This window comes from Hemiscyllium ocellatum, chromosome 17, assembly GCF_020745735.1.
Source record: "Hemiscyllium ocellatum isolate sHemOce1 chromosome 17, sHemOce1.pat.X.cur, whole genome shotgun sequence".
Taxonomy (NCBI): domain Eukaryota; kingdom Metazoa; phylum Chordata; class Chondrichthyes; order Orectolobiformes; family Hemiscylliidae; genus Hemiscyllium; species Hemiscyllium ocellatum.
The window spans coordinates 43,147-65,618 of NC_083417.1; the positions used below are offsets into that span (position 1 = coordinate 43,147).

The 22,472-nt window shown below is 43.0% G+C and overlaps 1 protein-coding gene across 1 annotated transcript; it reads right to left on the reverse strand.

Annotated features, from left to right (window-relative positions):
* Positions 1-2,193: 2,193 nt before the first annotated feature.
* rad1 (RAD1 homolog (S. pombe)) lies at positions 2,194-16,407 on the reverse strand. The gene is made up of 5 exons (XM_060837528.1): positions 15,879-16,407; positions 11,334-11,442; positions 10,963-11,221; positions 3,183-3,281; positions 2,194-3,099 (listed from the first exon to the last, which is right to left on the reverse strand). Exons 1-5 carry the CDS (start codon positions 16,071-16,073, stop codon positions 2,916-2,918), a joined length of 846 nt encoding a protein of 281 aa, XP_060693511.1. The 5' UTR covers positions 16,074-16,407; the 3' UTR covers positions 2,194-2,915.
* Positions 16,408-22,472: the final 6,065 nt, after the last annotated feature.

Here is a 22,472-nt window from a genome sequence, read left to right on the forward strand (position 1 = left end):
ATATTAATTTTCCTAACATTGACTGGAATACACTGAGTGCCAGAGGTCTGGATGGGGCAGAATTTGTAAGGAGGATCAGGAAAGCTTTCTAGAGCAGTATGTCAATAGTCCAATGAGGGAAGGGCTATATTGGGCCTGGTGTTGGGGAATGAGCCAGGCCAGGTGGTAGAAGTTGCAGTGGGTGATGTTACATGGTGTGCAGGGAGTTCTAGCTAGGTGGATATAGAACTGGTTGAGCAACAGGAGACAGAGAGTAGTAGCTGAAGGGAGGTTCTCAAATTGGAGAAAGGTGACCAGTGGTGTTCCACAGGGATCAGTGCTGGGGCCACTGTTGCTTGTCATATACATAAATGATCTGGAAGAGGGCATTGTTGGTCTGATCAGTAAGTTGGCAGATGACACAAAAATTGGTGGATTAGCAGAAAGCATAGAGGACTGTCAAAGAATACAGAAGAATATAGATAGACTGAAGAGTTGGGCAGAGAAGTGGCAGATGGAATTCCATCCAGACAAATGCGAACTGTTGCATTTTGGTAAGTCTAATTCTAGAGTGAACTAATTCTAGAAAAGCCTTGGGAAAAGTTGATGGGCAGAGAGATCTGTGAGTGCAGGTCCATTGTACCCTGAAGGTTGCTGTACAGGTGGATAGAGTGGTAAAAAAGGAACATGGTATTTGCCTTCACTGGATGAGGTATTGAGTATAAGAGCTGGCAAGTCGTGTTAAAATTATCCAAAACATTGGTTCGGCCGCATTTAGAATACGGTGTACAGTCCTGGTTGCTACGTTACCAAAAGGATGTGGACGCTTTGGAGAGGGTGCAGAGGTTTACGAGGATGTTGCCTGGTATGGAAGGTGCTAGTTTATGAAGAGAGGTTGAGTATATTAGATTAGATTACTTACAGTGTGGAAACAGGCCCTTCTGCCCAACAAGTCCACACTAACCTGCCGAAGTGCAACCCACCCATACCCCTACATTTATCCCTTCACCTAACACTACAGGCAATTTAGCATGGCCAATTCAACTGACCTGCACATCCTTGAACTGTGGGAGGAAACCCTCGCAGTCACAGGGAGAATGTGCAAACTCCACACAGTCAGTCACCTGAGGTGGGAATTAAATCCGGCTTTCTGGCGCTGTGAGGCAGCAGTGCTAACCACTGTGTCACCGTCCCGCCCATGGTTAGGTTAGGTTTATTGAGATTAGGAGATTGAGGGGGGAACCTGTTTGAGGTTTACAAAATCATGAAGGGTATAGACAGGGTGGCTAGAGACAAGCTTTTTCCCAGGGTCAAGGATTCAATAATGAGAGGTTACGCTTTCAAAGTGAGAGGTGGAAAGTTTAAGGGGGATACACGCATCAAATACTTCACACAGAGGGTGGTGAGCATTTGGAACGCGTTGCCAGCAGAGGTGGTAGAGTCAGGCACGGTAGATTAACTTAAGATGCATCTGGAAAGATTCATGAGTAGGTGGGAGCAGAGGGATACAGATGCTTAGGAATTGACCAACAGGTTTAGACAGTACATTTGGATTGGCTCAGGCTTGGAGGGTCTGTTTCTATTTATGTATTTGGATGTCACCACTAGAAATGACATCACCAACCCAAGGACACCCAAACACATAAATAGAAAGCAGGCTATACCACCAGTGCTTCATCCTGAGACTCACTGAAGATGTTACCTAGTATGGTGACAAAACATCTGAAACCGAACCTTCCAGCTCAGTGAGCAAGCCTACATCCAGAACCTCGACCTGAGCTACAAATCTTCTCAAAACTTGTGATTAGATAAGGTCGACAGTGAGAGTCTTTTTCTTCGGATGATAATATCAGCTTATACACAGGGGCATAACTGCAAATTGAGGAGTGATAGATTTAAGACAGATGTCAAAGGCAGGTTTTTTACGCAGAGAGTGGCAAGGGCATGGAATGCCCTACCTGCCAATGTAGTTAACCAGCCACATTAGAGGCATTTAAACAGTCCTTGGATAAGCATATGGATGAAGATGGGATAGTATAGGGGGATGGGCTTCGATCAGTTCACAGATCAGCGCCACATCAAGGGCCAAGGGACTTGTTCTGCGCTGTATTGCTCTATAGACAATCCAGATATTATTTTGACAAGAATCAGTCCTATGTATTTAAAGTTAAGCTTTGTGAAAACTTTAATTCTTGTATAGAATTTTAATGGACAGAATCATGGGTACATTTTAAAAATATTTAAACCAGTGTTAACAGGATACAAAAAAATCTGTGCCAAAAAAAGCATTTCGTACATGGCAATGGAAGCAGGTTCAATAGTAACAGTCAAATTCAGGCTGGACAATGCTTCAAGGTTTAACTTCTGCAAAGAGGAAAGGTACTTAGTTTTGAAGATGTAGTGCAAATCTCAGTGTCATACCTAAGGAAGGATATTTTGCCCCTGAGAAGAGTTCAATGCAAGTTTACAAATATGATACCTGGATTCAGAGGTTAAGTCATGAGGAGAGATTAGACAAATTAGGTCCGTTTTCTCTAGAATTCAGAAGGTTAAGGGGTGATATAATCAAGGTTTTCTAGTTATTAACAGGGAAAAGCAGGGTAGACAAAGATAAACGATGTCGACGGGTTGAACATTCTAGAACCATGGGGCATACTGTAAAAATCATGGCCGTGCCAATCAGGAGAGACGTTAGAAAACACTTGTACATGCAAAGAATAGCAAAAGTTTGGAACTCTCTTCCTCAAATGGCCATTGTTAATTCAATTATTAATTTTAAATTGGGATATGGGCCCAAGGCAGGCATATTGAGTTAGGCCACAGATCAGACCATAGGTCACATGATCTTATTGAAAGGTGAAGCAGATTCAAGGGGTTGAATGGCCTACTCCAGTTCCTATGTTCCTTTGAAAAACAAAAAGACAAATGGTTGCACATCATGTCTCAAACTCTCCAACCTCTTCATCGGGACAACAGTAATACTCTACAAAGCAGATTTGTCCATCTTCATTCCGGATCATATATTGTAAGGAGAGAAATCCACGGTTATCTGTACGGAGCGAAACTTTACAGGACAGAGCCAAGGCCTTAATAGATGGCTTCAGTAATGAAATTTTATACCTGAGAAGAAAGAACAAAATTAAAATTTAATAACAAAATAGAAGGGACTGCAGTAACAGAATACAATCAATACGTCATCTTACCTATTACATTGGGTCTGGTTGCAATGGAATGCCTCAATCATATCAGAGTCTTTCGGATAATCACAATGTATGCTTCCAGCATTCCCAAAAGTAGATAACCTGAAACAGAAATGGTGCTTAAAAGCAGTTTGTGACCAATTAATAAAAAAAACCCAGATGATAATAGCGGATAACAAATGGTAATGACACAGGAGGGCAGCTTTCCGTAATAATATGAAAAGATAATTTAGAAAGTTGGAAATGGCTAGACGAGATCTGGCTATGACAGGCCGTGTGACGAGTGTTGTTCCCAGGAATATGCACCTTGGTCTCAGCTTTCAACATATTAAATTGAGATGAAGAAACAGAGAATCATAGTAACCAAGTTACTTAGCTTTCATTAGCAGAGGGATTGAATTCAAGAGTCGTGAAGTGATGTTGCAGCTGTACAGGACTTTGGTTAGGCCACATTTGGAGTACTGTGTGCAGTTCTGGTCGCCTCACTTTAGGAAAGATGTGGAAGCTTTGGAGAGGGTGCAGAGAAGATTTACCAGGATGTTGCCTGGAATGGAGAATAGGTCGTACGAGGATAGGTTGAGAGTTCTCGGCCTTTTCTCGTTGGAATGGCGAAGGATGAGGGGTGACTTGATAGAGGTTTATAAGATGATCAGGGGAATAGATAGAGTAGACAGTCAGAAACTTTTTCCCCAGGTACAACAGAGTGTTACAAGGGGACATAAATTTAAGGTGAAGGGTGGAAGGTATAGGGGAGATGTCAGGGGTGGGTTCTTTACCCAGAGAGTGGTGGGGGCATGGAATGCGCTGCCCGTGGGAGTGGTAGAGTCAGAGTCATTGGCGACCTTTAAGCGGCAATTGGATAGGTACATGGATGGGTGCTTAATCTAGGATAGATGTTCGGCACAACATCGTGGGCCGAAGGGCCTGTTCTGTGCTGTATTGTTCTATGTTCTATAGAGAACTCATAGACAATGTATGTGGGAGCAAACTGATCTGGTGGAGAAGTAGAGAACTTTAAGTGCCCATGATCAGAAGTCACAAAACTAATGAACAAGTATATGAAAAAACATTAAAAGGCCATTGGAACATTGGCTTACACTTCCAAGGGAGCAGAAATTATGCAGTTTTATACAGTTCTGGAGCATTGTCTCCAATTCTGTATAAAGTTGCTTCACCTGACAAAGGAGAATTGCTTCGAAAGCTCATAATTTCAAATAAACCTGATGGTTTATATATAACCTGATGTTGTGTGATTTCTGACTTTGTCCACTCCAGTCCATCACCAGCACCTCTGTACACCACATTTCAGTAATGGTAAAAGCAGCATGCAATAGACAGAGATGAATAATTCCAAAAGAACAAAGAAAATTTACAGCCCAGGAACAGGCCCTTTGGCCCTCCAAGCCTGAGCTGATCCAAATATACTGTCTAAACCTGTCGGTCAATTCCTAAGCATCTGTATCCCTCTGCTCCCCACCTACTCATGCATCTGTCCAGACGCATCTTAAATGAATCTACCATGCCAGCAGAGGTGGTAGAGGCAGGCAACGTGTTCCAAATGCCCACCACCCTCTGCGTGAAGTACTTGCTGCGTGTGTCCCCCTTAAACTTTCCACCTCTCACCTTGAAAGCTTCACCTCTCATCTTGAATCCTTCACCCTGGGAAAAAGTTTGTCTCTATCTACCCTATATTCTTCATGATTTTGTAAATGTCAAACAGGACCCCCCTCAATCTCCTTTTTTCTAATGAAAACAAACCTAACCTATTCAACCTCTCTTCATAGTGAGCACCTTCCATACCAGGCAACATCCTCGTAAACCTTCCCTGCACCCTCTCCAAAGTGTCCACATCCTTTTGGTAATGTGGCGACCAGAACTGTACACAGTATTCTAAGTGCGGCCGAACCAATGTCTTGTTAAAATTGTACATGGCCTGCCAGCTCTTATACTCAATACCTTGTCCAATGAAGGCAAGCATACTATATGCCTTCTTGACAACCTGTGCAGCAACCTTCAGGGTACAATGGACCTGCACTCCCAGATCTCTCTGCCCATCAACTTTTCCCAAGGCTCTTCCGTTCACTGTATAATTCGTTCTAGAATTAGTCTTGCCTAAATACATCACCTCACATTTGTCTGGACTGAAATCCATCTGCCACTTTTCTGCCCAACTCTCCAGTCTATCTATATCATCCCGTATTCTCTGACAGTCTCTTGTGCTTTCTGCTACTCACCAATCCTCGTGTCATCTGCAAACTTGCTGATCATACCAACAGTGCCCTCTTTCAGATCATTTATGTATATTACAAACAACAGTGGCCCCAATACTGACCCCTGTGGAACACCACTGGTCACTTTTCAACTCCCTTCTACTACTACTCTGTCTCCTGTTGCTCAACCAGTTCTTTATCCACCTAGCTAGAACACCCTGCACACCATTTGACTTCACTTTCTCCGTTAGTCTACCATGGGGAACCTTGTCAAATGCTTTACTAAAGTCCATGTATATGACTTCAACAGCCTTTCCTTCATCTATCAACTTGGTCACTTCCTCGAAGAACTCTATTAAGTTGGTAAAGCTCCCCTGCACAAACCATATTGCCTATCACTGATAAGCCCATTCTTTTCTAAATATAAATGGATCCTATCCCTCAATACCCGCTCCAGCAACTTTCCCACCAGCGACGTCAGGCTCACTGGTCTGTAGTTATCTGGAATATCCCTACTACCCTTCTTGTCCAGGGGGACAACATGAGCAACCTTCCAGTCCTCCGGCACCTCATTTGTATTTAAGGATGCCACAAAGATATCTGTCAGAGCCCCAGCTACTTCCTCTCAACTCCCTCAGCAACCTGGGATAGATCCCATCTGGTCCTAGGGATTTGTCCACCTTAATAACCTCTAGCCCACCCAACACAACTTCCCTACTTATGTCAATGTGATCCAGATTAATCAAACTTCTATCTCTAATCTCAACATTCATCATGTTCCTTTCCTCAGTGAACACTGAGGCAATCATTCAGAATCTCACCCATTCTCTCAGGTTCGACACTATGGATCAGACTGAATCTCTGCAGTCACACCACATCCAGTTACAGATGGTGGTGGACAATTAAGCTAACTGGAGGAGCAGCCTCCACAAATATCCCCATCCTCAATTAACGGAAGCCCAAAAGATGAGGCCAAAGCATTTCAGTTAGAAATGTTGAGAGAATGATCCATCATGGCCTTCTTCTGTGATGCCCTGTATCCCAGTATCAGTTTTCAGCCAATTCAATTCACTTCATGTTATATCCAGAGAAACAGTTGGAAGCATTTGATACTGCAAAGTCTCTGGGGTCTGACAACATTCCAGTAATGGTACTGAAAGTTTGTAATCCAGAATTGACTGCGCTCCTAGCCAAGCTTTTCTAATACACCACAATAATTGTAGGCAGTTCGTAGGAACATAAGAACCAGGAGCAGGAGTAAGCCGTCCAGCCCTTCGTGCCTGCTCCGCCACTCAATAAGATCATGGCTAATCTTTGTGTGGACTCAGCTCCACTTAGGCGTGTTTTCAACATAACCCTTACTCCTTTATTTTTCAAAAAAATTATCTACCTTAGCTTTATAATTGATTGCTTAATCGGCGTCAACTACTTCCCTGGGCAAGGAATTCCACAGATTAACAATGCTCTGGGTGAAGAAGTTCCTTCTCAGTTCAGTTCTAAACCTGCTTTGTCTAATCTTGAGGCCATGCCCTCTTGTCCTAGTTTCACCTATCAATGGAAACATCCTATCTATTTCTATTTTATCAATTCCCTTCATAATTTTACATGTTTCTAGAAGATCACCCCTCATTCTTCTGAATTCAAATGAATATAATCCCAATCTACTTAGCCTCTCCTCGTAAACTAACCCCCTCAACTCCGGAATCAACCTAGTGAATCTCCTCTGCATCCCCTCCAGTGCCAGTACATTCTTTCTTAAGGAGACCAAATCTGCACACAGTATTCCAGATGTGGCCTCACCAGTACCTTGTACAGCTGTAACATTACCTCATTGCTTTTAAACTCAACCTTTTAGCAATGAAGGACAAAATTCTATTTGCCTTCCTCATTACTTGTTGTACCTGCAGACTAACCATCTGCAATTCACACACCCAGGTCCTTCTGCACAGCAGCATGCTGCAACTTTTTACCATTCAAATAATAATCTACTTGGCTGAGACTCCTACTAAAATGTATGACTTCACATTTACCAACTTTGTATTTCATCTGCCAGACCTTTGCCCACTCACTTAATGTATCTATCTTCCTCTGCAAAGTTTCACAGTCCTTTGCACACTTTGCCACTCATCTTCGTGTCAACAGCAAATGTTGACACCGTACAAGTGGTCCCAACTCCAAATCATCTATATAAATTGTAAATAATTATGGTCCCAACACCGATCCCTGAAGGACACCATTAGTCACTGATGACCAGCCATAATAGCACTCATTTATCCCCATGCTTTGCTTCCCGCCAGTCAACCAATCCCCTATCAATGCTAATACGTACTTTTAACACCATGCATCCTTATCCTATGCAGCAGCCTCACGTGCAACACCTTGTCAAAGGCCTTTTGGAAATCTAGGTACACCACATCCACTGGGTCCCTGTTGTCCACCTTGCTTGAAATGCCTTCATAGAATTCCAAAAGATTTGTGAAGCATGACCTTCCCTTCATGAACCCATGCTGCGCCTTTACAATGGGACACTTTCTTTCAAGATGCCCTATTTCTTTCTTGATAAGAGACTCCAGCATCTTTCTCACTACAGAGGTTAAGCTCACTGGTCTATATCTTTTGTCTACTTCCCTTTTTAAAACAGTGGTATCACATTTGCTATTTTCCAATCTGCTGGGACTGCCCCAGAGTCCAGCAAAATTTGGAAAATTACCGCCAGTCCACCTATTTCTCCTACCATCTCTTTTAGTACTCTAGGATGTATTCCATCAGGGCCAGGAGACTTATCTATCCTTAGCTCCATTAGCTTATCCAACACTAGCTTTCTATAAAATAATTGTTTCCAGGTCCTCACCTATCTTCATCTCTTCGTCAGTTACTGGCATGTTATTAGTATCCTCCACTGTGAAGACTGATGCAAAATACCTGTTTAATGCCTTCACCATTTCATCATATCCCATAATTAACTGCCTCTTCTCATCCTCTAAAAAGACCAACATTTACTTTAGCCATTCTTCTTTGTTTTATATATTTATAGAAACTTTTACTATCTGTCTTCATATTCCGTGCTAGTTTTTTTTGTCATCTCTACCTTACTTTTCTTTATAGCACTTTTTTGTGGCTTTCTGTGGGCCTTTAAAGTTCTCCCAATCTTCTAGAGTCCTGTTGTTTTTGGCCACTTTATATGCCTTCATTTTCACTTTGATAGCCTGCTTCATTTCCTGAGACGTCCATGGCAAATTACCCCTCCTCTTACAGTCCTTTCTTCTCACCGGAATATACTTTTGCTGAGCACTTTGAAAAACTTCTTTGAAGGTCTTCCACTGCTCGTCAGCTGTCACACCATAAAGTCTCTGTTTCCAGTCTACTTTAGCCAGGTTCTCCCTCATTCTATCATAGCCCCCTTATTCAAGCACAGGACCCTAGTATTGGATTTTATCTTCACACTATCCAGCTGTATTTAAATTCTACCATACTGTGATCATTCCTTCCAAGAGGATCCCTGACTATGAGATCATTAACGATTCCTGTCTCATTACACAGGACCAGATCTAGGATAGCTTGCTACTACCTCATCGGTTCCATTACATGCTATTCAAGAAACCTATCCAGGATACACTCAATGAACTCGTCCTCAAAGCTACCCTGAGTGAACTGGTTCAACCAATCTACATGCAGATTAAAATTCCCCCATGATAATAGCTGTATTATTTTTTCAGATATTAGTTATTTCCTTGTTTATTACTCCCCCCCAATGTGATGTTATTCTGGACGGTTTGCTAGCTGAGCTGGAAGGTTCGTTTTCGGACGTTTCATCATCATACTAGGTAACATCATCAGTGAGCCTCCGGATGAAGCACTGGTGGTATGACCCACCTTCTATTTGTGTGTTTAGGTTTTCTTGGGTTGATGTCATTACCTGTTCTTTTTCTCAGGGGCTGGTAAATGGGATCCAAGTCTATGTGGTTGTTGATAAGAGTTCTGGTTGGAATGCCATTTTTCTTGGCATTCTCGTATGTGTCTCTGTTTGGCTTGTACCAGGATGGATGTGTTGTCCCAGTCGAAGTGGTGTCCTTCCTCATCTGTATGTAAGGATACTAGCGAGAGTTGGTCATGCCTTTTTGTGGCTAGTTGATGTTTATGTATCCTGGTGGCTAGTTTTATGCCTGTTCGTTACAGATCTTGCAAGGTATTTTGGAAATGACATTAATTTTGCTTGCTATCTATATAGGGTCTTTCAAGTTCATTAGCTACTGTTTTAATATGTTGATGGGTTTGTAGGCTACCATGATGCCAAGAGGTCTGAGTAGTCTGGCAGTCATTTGCAAGATGTCTTTGATGTATGGGAGAGTGACTAGGGTTTCTGGACATGTTTTGCCTGCTTCTTTGGGTTTGTTGCTGAGAAATTGGAAGACTGCGTTCATTGAGTATCCGTTCTTTTTGAATATACTGTATAGGTGATTTTCCTCTCCTCTTTGTAATTCCTCTGTGCTGCAGTGTGTGGTGGCTTGTCAAAATAATGTCCTAATGCAGCTTCATTTGTGGGTGTTTGGTTCTGTAGTTCAGTATTTGGTCCATATGTGCTGTTTTCCTGTGGACGCTGGTTTGAAGTTCCCCATTGGCTGTTGAAATTGGTGGTGTTTGGTGGGTGTGTTTTTGATTCTTCTAATAGTGTAGTCAGTGTTTCCTTGACCAGGTTGATGTTGTTGGATGTGAACAGGACTGTTAGATCAAAAGAGACTATTATTTCATCCTCTTCTATCTAGGTGTTTTTGATGGTCTTCAGGAATTCTTGGATGGAGTGGTGTGAGTCTTCTACTAGGTGTTTTAGTCTTTGGTGTAGCTCCTTGGCCAATCTGTAAGTTGCTGTTCCAGGTTGCGAGACTATGAGTCTGAGTGGGGCTTCTAGTTTGTGAATTTTGGGTAATCTGTAGAAGCCTGGTGTGTTGGATCTGTTTGGTTTCATTTTTTGGAAGTTGGTCTTATTTATTTCTCTAGATTTCTGAAGTTTTTTGAGTAAGGCTGTGATTCGGTTATTATTTGGTGGCTTATAGACTACATTTATCAGTGTGTTACTCTTCTTGGAATTCCTAATTTCCACCCAAAAAGGATTCAACCTCATGCTCCACAGAATCGATATAATCTCTCAGCACCACCCTGATGTTATTCTTGAATATCAGAACTACACCACCTCCCTTGCATTTCTGAGATCAGGAGGAAGTTAATCCCTGAGGGTTGAGATATTTGGAACTCCTAGCCACAGAGAGCTGTGGGAGCAGAGTCCTTGTACAGATTTAGGGCTGAGATAGACAGTTTCTTGACCAGTGGGGGAATCTAGAGTTACTGAGAAAAGGCAAGAAAGTGGATATGAGGAATGTTGAATTAGCCATGATCCTATTAAATTGCACAGCAAGCATGAGGGGCTAAACGGCCTACTCCTACTTCTATTTCTTGTGGTGGGGGGCAAGTGGCTTCCTCCTGAGGAAGGTACACAGTGAGAATGTTGAAGCAGTGTCAGGTACACATTATGATCCTCCTTTGTTAAGGCCTATTTGAGTTCAAAGTTAACTCAGTACCTGAAATTGGGTTTTTCCGGAGACATTGTGATCTGCAGCACCTCGCTGCTCATATCAAGCTCGGCAAAAGCCTCCCGAAGGCTTTCTGACTGCAGAATTATTTTATTTACAACATTTGTGCTACAGAAGTCAAAGTCAAGAGTCTCCTCTGGTTCCTGAGTCTGAATCTTACAAACTGTTACCACACCACTCTCCTCCAGAAACAGTGTCAATGGATATCCATATCCACGGTAACACATTTTCAGGGCTGTTGTCATTCCTACAAAGAAAGAATAGGAGAGACAGCTCCAGGTCAATATTCAGTCACTTTACTTTTAAAAAGCGTCGTCATTTTAATGGGCTCAAATCTGAAATTATCAAAATACATTTACCTGGCAGGGAACTTGCACTAAATATTGAGAGACAATCAAGGAGAACTGTTAGGTTTACTACAAACATCACAGAGTCCTCCTCAATTCGAAATTCTTGAAAAATACATGCCTAAAAACAAAAAATGGTAAGCAGTGAATCTTCAAATGGAACAAACCATACAGTTCACCAGGGAGAGAGAGTTAATAAGGATATGAATGCGTGCTCCCAGTCCCTTATCCTGTTCCCACGCCAAGCAACCCCACCCCAAAATCCCTCCTTTCCCCCATTCTTATAAGACCATAGACATAGGAGCAGTATAGGCAAAAGTGAAGATGGCAGATGCTGGATGTTAAAGTCGAGAGTGTGGTGCTGGAAAATCACAACAGGTCAGGCAGCATCCGAGGAGCAGGAGAACAGAGGTTTTGCTAAAGCCCTTCATCAGGAGCAGTAATAGGCCATTCAGCCCATCTGCTCTGTCATTCAAGAAGATCACAGCCCATCTATTAATTCTCAACACCAATTTTCTACCCCTTCTTCAAATCCCTTGATTCCCTGATTAGTTAAAAATCTGTCAATCTCAGTATTAAATATACTTTATGACCTATTCTCAACAGCCTTCTGCAGGAAAGAATTTAACAGGTTCACAACTCAGAAGAAATTTCTCTTCATCTCTTCTCTTCATAAATGCACAACCTCTTATTTCGAGGTTATGCTTTCTGGTCTTAGACTCTGCCACAAGGGGAAACAACATCTCCACAGCTTCCCTCTCACGCTCTTGATAAATCTTGCCTACTAAGAATAAGTCACTTTTCATTCTTCTAAATCCCAACTACTGACCTAATCATCTTCTCCTAAAACGACAGTCCCTTCAGACCTAGTGTCAGCCTGGTGAACCTCCTTTAGACTTTGTCCATTACCAGCATATTTTTTTTCCTTAAATAAGGAGCCCAGAACGCCTCACAATATTCCAACAGTCTTCTGGCCAGTGCTTTGTACCGTTTTATCAGAGCCTTACTACTTCTACATTCCATTGAAATAAGAAGCCAAAAGCACACTTGCCTTCCCTCTTACTTGCTGAACTTGGATACTAGCTATTTGTGATTCATAGGTGAGGACTCTCAAATCTCTTTGTTCTGTAATTTTCTGCAATCTTCCTTATTTAAATAACACTCAATTTCTCTATTCTTCAGACCAAATTGCAAAACCTCACATTTCCCATGTAATATTCTATTTGCCATGTTTTTGCCTACTCACTTAACCTGTCTATATCCAGCGCAGGAATAGTAATAGAAATGTACAGCATGGAAACAAAAACCTTCAGTCCAACTCACCCATGTTGACCAGATATCCTAAATTAAATCTAGTCCCATTTGCCAAGATTTGGCCCATGAATCTTCCTAATCATATACCCATCCAGAAGGCTTTTAAATGTTGTACTTGTACTAGCTTCCATCACTTCCTCTGACACCTCATTCCATACATGCACCACCTCCTGCATGTAAAAGTTGCTCCTTAGATCCTTTTTAAAATCTTTTCCCCTCTCACCTTAAACCTGTGCCCTCATTTTTGGACTCATCTACTCTAGGAAAAAAAGACCTGACTATTCACCCTATCCTTACCCCTGCAATGGAAAATTAACAAAAGTGACATTTACTCTGAAATCCATTTACACTGAAATCTGAAAGACATTGCTTTACTAAATTTAAAATTTTCTGACACTTTGCAACTTTGCTGGAGTCTGCAGTCAAGGGACAGCTGATCTTTGTGGAACTTTGTAAACATTCAACAAGAGAAAAATTTAAGTACAGTATGTCCACAACAAGGGAATGAAAAGAATAACTCAAATCTTCACAGTCTTTGTCCTTGAGAGCGTGATAAGAAACAGTATAAGACGAATATCTGAAATATGCTCAGGGCCCTTGCACAAGGCATTTTTGTCAAGTGCATGTGGTTCCTCTGCAATGCAGAGGTTAAAAACAATTAATAAAGCTTTTTGGTTGCTCTTGCTAATAGTTGAGTTGAGTCAATTTAATTTCCACGGCACCCCTCATGATTTTATAAACTTCTACATAGTCACCCCTCCAGGGAAAATAGCCCCATCCTATTCAGCCTGTCCCACTAGCTCAAACCTTCCAACCCTGTCCACATCCTTGTAAATCCTTTCAAGTTTCACAACATCCTTCCTATAGCAGGGAGACCAGAATTGAATGCAGTGTTCCAAAAGTGGGCTAACCAATGTCCTGTACAACCGTAACATGACCTCCCAACTCCTATATGCAATGCACTGACGAATAAAGGTAACCATACCAAACACTTTCTTCACTACCCAGTCAAGTACAACTCTGCTTTTGAGGAACTATGAACATGAACCCAAAGGTCTTTTTGTTTGGCAACACACCCCATGACCTTACCATGAAGTGTGTAAGTCCTGCTCTGATTTGCCCTACCAAAATACAACACCACACATTCATCTAAATTAAACTTCATCTGCCACTCCTTGGCCCATGTGCCCATCTGATCAAGTTTCCATTGTACTCAGAGATAACATTCTTTGCTGTTCAATATATCATGAAGTTTGGTGTCATCTGCTAACCTTCCACCACCACCCTCTGTCTCCTACCTTTGAGCCAATTTTGTATCCAAATGGCTAGTTCTCCCTCTATTCCATGTGATATAACCTTGCTAACTAGTTGACCATGCGAAACCTTGACAAACACCTGACTGAAGCCCTTATAGCCAACATCTACTGTTCTGCCTTCAATCTTCTTCATCACTTCTTCAAATATCTCAACCAAGTTAGTAAGGTATGATTTCCCATATACAAAGCTATGTTGACTGTCGCTAATCAGTCCTCACCTTTCCAAATATATTTGAATCCTGTCCCTCAGAATCCCCTCCAACAACTTACCCACCAGCGATGTTAGGCTTACTGGTCTATAGTGCCATGGCTTTTCCATACCACCTTGCTTAAACAATGGCACCACCTTAGCAAACCTCATCTTCCATCACCTCACCCATGGCTATCCATGATACATGTATCTCAGCAAGGAGCCCAGAAATCACTTCCCTTGCTTCCCAAAGTTCTAGGGTACACCTGATCAGGTCCTGAGGATTTATCCACCTTTATGCATTTTGCCATATCCAGCACCTCCTCCTCTGTAATACAGAGGCTTTTCAAGATATCACTATTTATTTTCCCCAAGTCCTCTACCTTCTATATCTTTATTCAAAGTAAACACTGATGCAAAATATTTGTTTAGTATCTGACCCATGACCTGCTGTTCCACACATAGGCACATAGCTTTAAAGAGCCCTATTCTCTCCCTAGTTACTCTTTTGTCCTTAATGTCTTTGCAGAATCCTTCTGCATTCTCCTTAACCCTATCATGTCCCCTTTTTGCCCTGCTGATTTCCCTCGAGTATGTTCCTATTGCCCTTACACTCTTATAGAGACTCACTCAATACCTGTCTGTACTTGACATATGCTTCTTTTTCTTGACCAGAGCATGAATCTCATTAGTTATTTAGCATTCACTATAGGTACCAGCGCTCCCCTTCACATGAACATCTTTTTAAAGGTTTCCCACTTTCCAGCTGTCCCTTTACATGCGAATATCCACACCCCCTGCCCACCCCAATCAACTGTTGAAAGATTTTGCTCAATGCTGTCAAAATCAGCCTTTCTCCAATTTAGAACTTTAACTTTTAGGTCATTTCTATCCCTTTCCGCAACTATTTTAAAACTAATAGAATTATGATCACTGGCCCCAGATTGCTCACCCACTGGGTGGGAGAGTCCAGGACTAGAGAGCATAGGTTTAGGGTGAGAGGGGAAAGATATAAAAGAGACCTAAGGGGCAACTTTTTCACGCAGAGAGTGGTGCGTGTATGGAATGAGCTGCCAGAGGAAGTGGTGGAGGCTGGTACAATTGCAACATTTAAGAGACATTTGGATAAGTACATGAACAGGAAGGGTTTGGAGGGATATGGGCCGGGTACTGGCAGGTGGGACTAGATTGGGTTGGAATATTTGGATGGCATGGACGGGTTGGACCGAAGGGTCTGTTCCTAAGGTGTATATCTCTATGACATCTCAGACACCTGCCCTGCCTTAACTACCAGCTGGTCACATTTCGTTCCTTCTCTACTGAATAAGAAAACTTTCTTGTATACACTTAACAATTCCTCTCCATCCAAGCCTTAAACCCTATGGCAGTGCCCCACTCCCCCCCCCCCAATCCGGTACCTACCTCCCCTCACCCCCGAGCCGGTACCTGACCCCCCCCCCCGGAGCCGGTCCCTGATCCCCCCCACCGAGCCGGTCCCTGACCCCCCCCCCCGGAGCCGGTCCCTGACCCCCCCCCCCGGAGCCGGTCCCTGACCCCCCCCCCCAATCCGGTACCTGACCCCCCCCCCTCCCCCGCCCGGAGCCGGTACCTGACCCCCCCCCAATCCGGTACCTACCCCCCCCCTCCCCCGGTACCTGACCCCCCCCCCCCCCCGGTACCTGACCCCCCCCCCCCCCCGGAGCCGGTACCTGACCCCCCCCCCCCCGGAGCCGGTACCTGGATGAACGCGTTCCCCTGAACGCTCTTGGCGGCCTCAGCCGTCACCCTGATGCCATTCGCGGAGGCGAAGACCGTCGCCTGGTCTCGGAAATGAACGGCTTTGAGCAGATTCGACAAATGCCGCACATTGTCTAAAGTAGCAACGAGAACAAACCGATCATTTCCCGCTTCAGGCCCGGGGGTTTGCAGCATTGAGCCCGCAATCGGCAAAATCCCAGCCCCAGGCTTCAGGTCCGGTTAGGCCGCAGCTGCTTCCGCGGAATCTCGGCGCCAAGCAGCAAAGAGATACAACAGGTTTGAATTAATAAAGAAATCTTCAGTACTTTCAAAGCCTCTTACTGGTAACGAAACGAATCAATCACATTTGAAACCGTAAAGGCCATTCAGCCCACCGTGCCGGTGCTAATGCGTCCCACTTTCTCCTTTTGTAAATCCGCCCGTTTTCGCGGCCCCCGTGAGACTCTCAAACACAACAACTCGCTGCTGTCAGCATGGCCCTCCTCCTCCTCCTGTTACCCAATGCATGTTTTACCAACTCTCTTAAATCTGTGCATCTCTGCCTCTCATAACTTTATATACTTCAGATCCTCCCTCAGGCTCCTCTACTCAAAATTCAGAGGAACCTCGATTATTCGAGTAAAAACTATCCAAATATCGGATTATCTGAAGAAGAACTCTGAGGTCCAGATAGAAACATTACATCAAGGACGTGTTTCCAACACTGATCACAACCCAAGCCTATAGAACAATACAGCACAGAACAGACCCTTCAGCCCGCGATGTTGCGCCGACCTGTGAACTAATCAAAGCCCATCCCTCAATACTATCCCATTATCATTCATGTTCCTATCCAAGGATTGTTTAAATCTCCCTAATGTGGCTGAGTTAACTACATTGGCAGGCAGAGCATTCCACACTCTTACTAATCTCAGAGTAAAGAACCTGCTTCTGACATCTGTCTTAAATCTATCACCCCTCAATTTGTAGCTATGTGCCCTCATCCTAGGAAAAAAGACTTCCCCTGTCTACCCTATTTAATCCTCTAATCATCTTGCATGTCTCTATCAAATCCCTTCTTAGTCTTCTTCTTTCCAATGAGAACAGACCCAAGTCTCTCAGCCTTACCTCACAAGACCTTCATCCACACTAGGTAACATCCTGGTAACTCTCCTCTGCCCCTTTTTCAATACTTCCACGTCCTTCCTGTAATGGAGTGACCAGAACTGTACACAATATTCCAAGTGCGGCCACACTAGCGTTTTGTAGAGTTGCAGCATGACATTATGGCTCTGGAACTCAATCCCTCTAACAATAAAACTTAACAGACCAAATGCCTTCTTAACAGCACTATCCAGTTGGGTGGCAACTTTCAGGGATCTATGTACATGGACTCCAAGATCTCTCAACACTTCCACACCTACCAATAATGTTTCCATTGACCCAGTACTCTGCCTTCCTGTTATTCTTCCCAAAGTGCATCACCTCACATTTAACTGCATTGAACTCCATTTGCCACCTCTCAGCCCAATTCTGCAGTTTATCCAAGTCTCCCTTCAACTTGCAACATTCTTCCACACTGTCCACTACTCCACTGACTTTAATATCATCTGCAAACTTATTAACCAATCCATCCATGCCTGCGTCCAAGTTATTTATAAAAATGACAAACAGCAGTGGTCCCAAATCAGATCCTTGTGTCACACCACTAGTAACCGGACTCCAGGCTGAATATTTTCAATCAACCACCACTCGCCTTCTTACAGAAAGCGAGTTTCTAATCCAAACTGCTAAATGACCCTCAATCCCATGCCTCTACATTTCTCCAACATCCTACTATGTGGAATCTTATCAGATGCTTTACTGGATACCACGTCAACTGTCCTACCCTCATCCATATGCTTAAAAAACTCAATGACGTTTGTGAGACATGACCCTTGACAAAGCCATGTTGACTATTTGCAATCAAATTGTTGCTTGCTAAATGATTATATATCCTGTCTCTTTCCAAAACCTTTCCTACAACAGAAGTAAGGCTCACTGGTCAATAATTACCTGGGTCATCTCTACTGCCCTCCTTAAACAAGGGCACAACATTTGCAATCCTCCAGTCCTATGGTACTAAACCTGTAGACAACGACAACTCAAAGATCAAAGCCAAAGGTTGCAACACCACCTCCCTAGCATCCCAGAGAATCCTCGGATAAATCCCATCCGGCCCAGGGGACTTGTCTACTTTCACTCCTTCTAGAATTGTTAACACCTGTTCATAACTAACCCCGATCCTTTCTAGTCTAATATCTAGTATCTCGCTCTCCTCTACAATATTCTCCTTTCCCTGAGTGAAAACTGATGAGAAATATTTGTTTAGCATCTCTCTGATCTCCACAGGGTCCACACTCAACTTCTCACTTCTGTCTTTGAGAGGCTGTAATCCTACTCTAGTCATCCCTTTATTCTTTATATACCTATAGAAAGCTTTAGGGTTCTCCTTTATTCTATCTGCTAATGACTGCTCATGGCCTCTCTTTGCTGTTTTTAACTCTTCTCTTTATATCCTTCTTCGCTACTCTGTAACTCTCCATCGCCTCATTTGAACCTCATCTCATCTCATCATCACATAAGCCTCCTTCTTCCACTTAACAAGAGATGCAATTTCTGTAGTAAACCACGGTTCCCTTACCTTATCACTTCCACCCTGACAGGGACATACCTATCAAGGACATGCAATATCTGTTTCTTAAACCACCTCCACATTTCAAACATCCCCATTCTATATATCCTAAGTCTTGCCTAATCGCATTATAATTGCCCTTCCCTAATCGATAACTCTTGACCTATAGCACATAACTATCCTTTTCCATCGCTAAACTAAACTTAACTAAATTATGATCACTCTCTCTAAAGTGCTCACCTACCATTAAATCAAACACCTTGCCTGGTTCATTACCAAGCACCAGATTCAGCGTGGCTTCCTCTCAACATACTGTGTCGGAAACCCTCCTGCACACATTGGACAAAAAACTGATCCATCTGATGTACTAGAGTTATAGCATTTCCAGTCAATGTTGGGAAGTTAAAGTCCCCATAATGACATTCTATCCAATCTCATAACTGAGACTTTTCATCCTGGGTAACATCCTGATGAATCTCCTTGCAACCTTCTCCAGTGCATTCATGCCCTTTCAAAAGTGTAGCAACCAGAATTGCACACAGTATTCCATCTACCCAAGGTTGTAACAAGACATCCTTGCTCTTGTAGCCTACACCCTGACGAATGAAGGCAAGTATCCCATATGCCTTCTGCACCACCGTATCAAGGTTCTTTTGTTCTTCTTTCTTCCTGAGGTAGGGACCAACCATTCATTCTGCATATCTTGCCTTCTTAAATTCCCCCCAAGCGGTATCACCTTACAATTCTTCTGATTAAATTCCACCTGCTATTGCTTTACCCAGTTTACCAGCTGATTTAATATCAGACAGTAGCCTGAGACCATTCTTTTCAATATCAACAACACTCCTAATTTTTGTGTTATATACAAACTTATGAATTAAATATTCTACATTCACATCCAAGTTGTTAATGGAAATAGCAAACAGCAAGGGCCGCAGCCCTGATCCATGTGGTACGACGCTGGTCACAGACTTTCAATTCCAAAAGAACAAAAAATCTGTCAGATATGGGAGCAGAATTAAGCCATTTAATGCTTACATTCTGCTCTGCCATTTGACCATAGCTGATGTATTTTTCAATCCCATTCTCCTGCCTATACCCCATAAATCTTGATTTGCTTATTAATCAAGAACCTGTCACCTCTATCTTAAGTACACTCAATGACCTAGCCTCCACAGTCTTCTGCAGCAATGGGTTCCACAGTGTCACCATCCTCTGTCTGAAGAAATTCCTCCTCATCTCAGTTCTAAAGGGTCATCCCTTCACCCTGAGGCTGGGCACCTCCACCAACCTCCACTATTCACCTATTCCTCCTATTTCTTGGCATATATTTGATACAGTTTGCCAATTTGCCTTGAATTCCATGGCATCTTACCTTTTTGCACCAGCCTTGTGCCACCTTGTCAAAGGCTTACTGAAGTAAACCACATCAATCACACTACTCTCATCAATATATTTAGTCAACTTTTCAGAAAAGTCAATTAAGTTAGTCATTCAGGATTTCCCTATAACAAATCCACACTGACTATCTTTGATCAATCTCTGCCTTTCCAGGTATTGATTAATCCGATCCTTCAGAATTTTTTTTCCAATAAATTCCCTATCACTAGCATCGCACTAACTGGTCTGAAATTACCTGACCTATCCCTGCTGCCCTTCTTGAACAAATGAACCACATTAGCTATCTTTCCTACAGTGTAGAAACAGGCCCTTTGGCCCAACCAGTCCATATCGCCCCTCCAAAGAGTAACCCACCCAGGCCCATTTCCCTCTGACTAATGCACCTAACACAATGGGCAATTTAGCATGGCCAATTCACCTGACCTGCACATCTTTTTGGATTGTGGGAGGAAACCAGAGCACCCAGAGGAAACCCATGCAGACATGGGGAGAATGTGCAAATTCCACACAGACAAGTCGCCCGAGGCTGGAATCGAACCTGGGACCCTGGTGCTGCGAGGCTGCAATACTAACCACTGAGCCATTGTGCTGCCCAAGTCATCAGGCAATTTGAAAAATATTTAATATGTCTGCCAGGGTCCCAGCAATCTCCTCCTTTGCCTCCCATAGCAGTATGGGACACAGAGTCATGGAGATGTACAGCACGGAAACGGACCCTCGAGCCCAACTCGCCCATGCCAACCAGATATCCTGAATTAATCTAGTCCCATTTGCCAGCATATTTAATATTTTCACTCCAAACCTTTACTAATCATAAACCCATCCAGATGCCTTTTAAATGTTATAATTGTACCAGTCAACCACTTCTTCTTGCAGTTCATTCCATATATGCACTACCACCTTCTGTGTGAAAATGTTACCCCTCAAGTCCCTTTTAAATCTTTCCCCTATCACTAGAAATCTACGCCCTCTAGCCTCTAGTTTTGGACTTACCCACCTGGGAAAAAGACCTTGACTATTCACGCTATTCATGCCCCTCATGACATTGTAAAACTCTATAAAGTCACCACTCAGCCTGTGACCCTCCAGGGAAAATAGCCCCAGCCTACTCAGACTCTCCCTATAGCTCAAACCCTCCAACTTTGGCAATATCCTTATAAAATCTTTTTGGAATCCTTTCAAGTTTGACAACATTATAACGTGGATACCAGAATTGAACGCAATATTCTAAAAGTGACAAAACCAATGTCCTGTACAGCCGTAACATGACCTCCCAACTCCATTATTAAATGCTCTGACCAATAAAGAGAAGCGTACCAAATGCCTTCTTCACTACCCTATCTACCTGTGACTCTGCTTTCAAGGAACTATGCACTTGCACTCCAAGGTTTCTTTGTTTGGCAAAACTCCCCAAGATCATCTCATAAGACACCTGGGAATTTATGCACCTGTATACCTGCTAAAACATCTATACTTTCTCCATATTAATCTTACAGTGTTCCAGAACCTCACCATTCCAACTGATATCCCTGGCTGCAGTGTCTTTCTTCTTTGTGATTACAGATGATAAATATTCATCTAGGATCTCACCCACATCCACTAGCTCCACACACAGGTTGTCCCTTTGGCCTCTATTGGTCTCTCTCTTTCCCTGGTAATCCTAATAATATGCCTACAAAAGACTTGGGGTTTTCTTTAATGCCATCTGCCAAAGTTATTTTGTGGCCCTTGTTTGCCCTCCTAATTTCCTTTCTTAAATACCACCCATACTCTCTATATTTTTAAAGGGCCTCCCCTGTTCTAAAAGTGCTATACCAGGTGTATGCGTCTTTCTTTTTCTTCGCAAACTCTTGATATCCCTTGATATCCAAGGTCTCCTGGACTTGCTGCCCTTTCTGATCATTCTTGGAGGAACTCTCACTGTACCTGTACAAGAAGGATGGATTGCAGCTAAATTGGAAGGGGACTAATATACTGGCAGGGAAATTTGCTAGAGCTGCTCAGGAGCATTTAAACTAGTAAGGTGGGGCGGGTGGGACCCAGGGAAATAGTGAGGAAAGAGATCAATCTGAGACTGGTACAGTTGAGAACAAAAGCGAGTCAAACAGGGCAGGCAGAGACAAAGCAAAGAACAAGGTAGGACTGATAAATTAAACTGCATATATTTCAATACAAGAGGCCTAACAGGTAAGGCAGATAAACTCAGGGCATGGTTGGGAACATGGGACTGGGATATCATAGCAATTACAGAAACATGGCTCAGGGATGGGCAGGACTGGCAGCTTAATGTTCCAGGATACAAATGCTACAGGAAGGATAGAAAGGGAGGCAAGAGAGGTGGGTGAGTGGCCTTTTTGATAAGGGATAGCATTACAGCTGTGCTGAGGGAGGATATTTCTGGAAATACATCCAGGGAAGTTATTTGGGTGGAACTGAGAAATAAGAAAGGGATGATCACCTTATTTTATCACCTTTAGCTGGAAAGGAATTTGTTAAGTGTGTACAAGAAAACTTTCTGA